Source organism: Cynoglossus semilaevis, chromosome 8, assembly GCF_000523025.1.
Source record: "Cynoglossus semilaevis isolate Cse_v1.0 chromosome 8, Cse_v1.0, whole genome shotgun sequence".
In the NCBI taxonomy this organism is placed as follows: Eukaryota; Metazoa; Chordata; class Actinopteri; order Pleuronectiformes; family Cynoglossidae; genus Cynoglossus; species Cynoglossus semilaevis.
In genome coordinates, this window is record NC_024314.1 from 28742967 (window position 1) to 28743362 (window position 396).

Here is a 396-nt window from a genome sequence, read left to right on the forward strand (position 1 = left end):
CCACGCCGCGCTCCTCCGCGCCCTCACCCTTTATGTACAACCAAAATGTCCGACTGTTGTCCGGGCGCCGCCGCCGCCGCCGCGTCACACCATCGTCTCTTTTCTCTTCCCCAGAGAACACAGGGGCTTCTTGTCCTTTTTGAATTTGTGTGACGTGGACGACAACAGCGAGGACGTGGAGGACGCCGTCGAAGAAGCGGAGGAGCAAAGCGAGGAGCCGCTGGGACTGCTGGGGGCGCCGTCGTTGCACGGCGAGCTGGGGGCGGACTGGGACTTGAGCTGCGGGGCGTTCTCGTCGGCTTCTTCCATGTGGACGATGGCCGAGACGGAGGAAGGGCGGCGCTTGAAGCGGGGGCCCCCCCCGGCGGGGTGGGGGGGGGCCGGGGGCTCTGGGGG

The 396-nt window shown here is 67.4% G+C and overlaps 1 protein-coding gene across 2 annotated transcripts in view; it reads right to left on the minus strand.

The window, feature by feature from the left end:
- The window catches only part of net1 (neuroepithelial cell transforming 1), a 48001-nt gene that overhangs the window by 1488 nt on the left and 46117 nt on the right, over positions 1–396 (minus strand). For both annotated transcript variants that reach the window (XM_025057537.1, XM_025057538.1), the window contains one exon: positions 48–360. In XM_025057537.1, coding sequence (XP_024913305.1) covers positions 85–360 — 276 coding nt within the window. In that variant the 3' untranslated portion in view covers positions 48–84. The remainder of the gene's footprint in view (positions 1–47; positions 361–396) is intronic.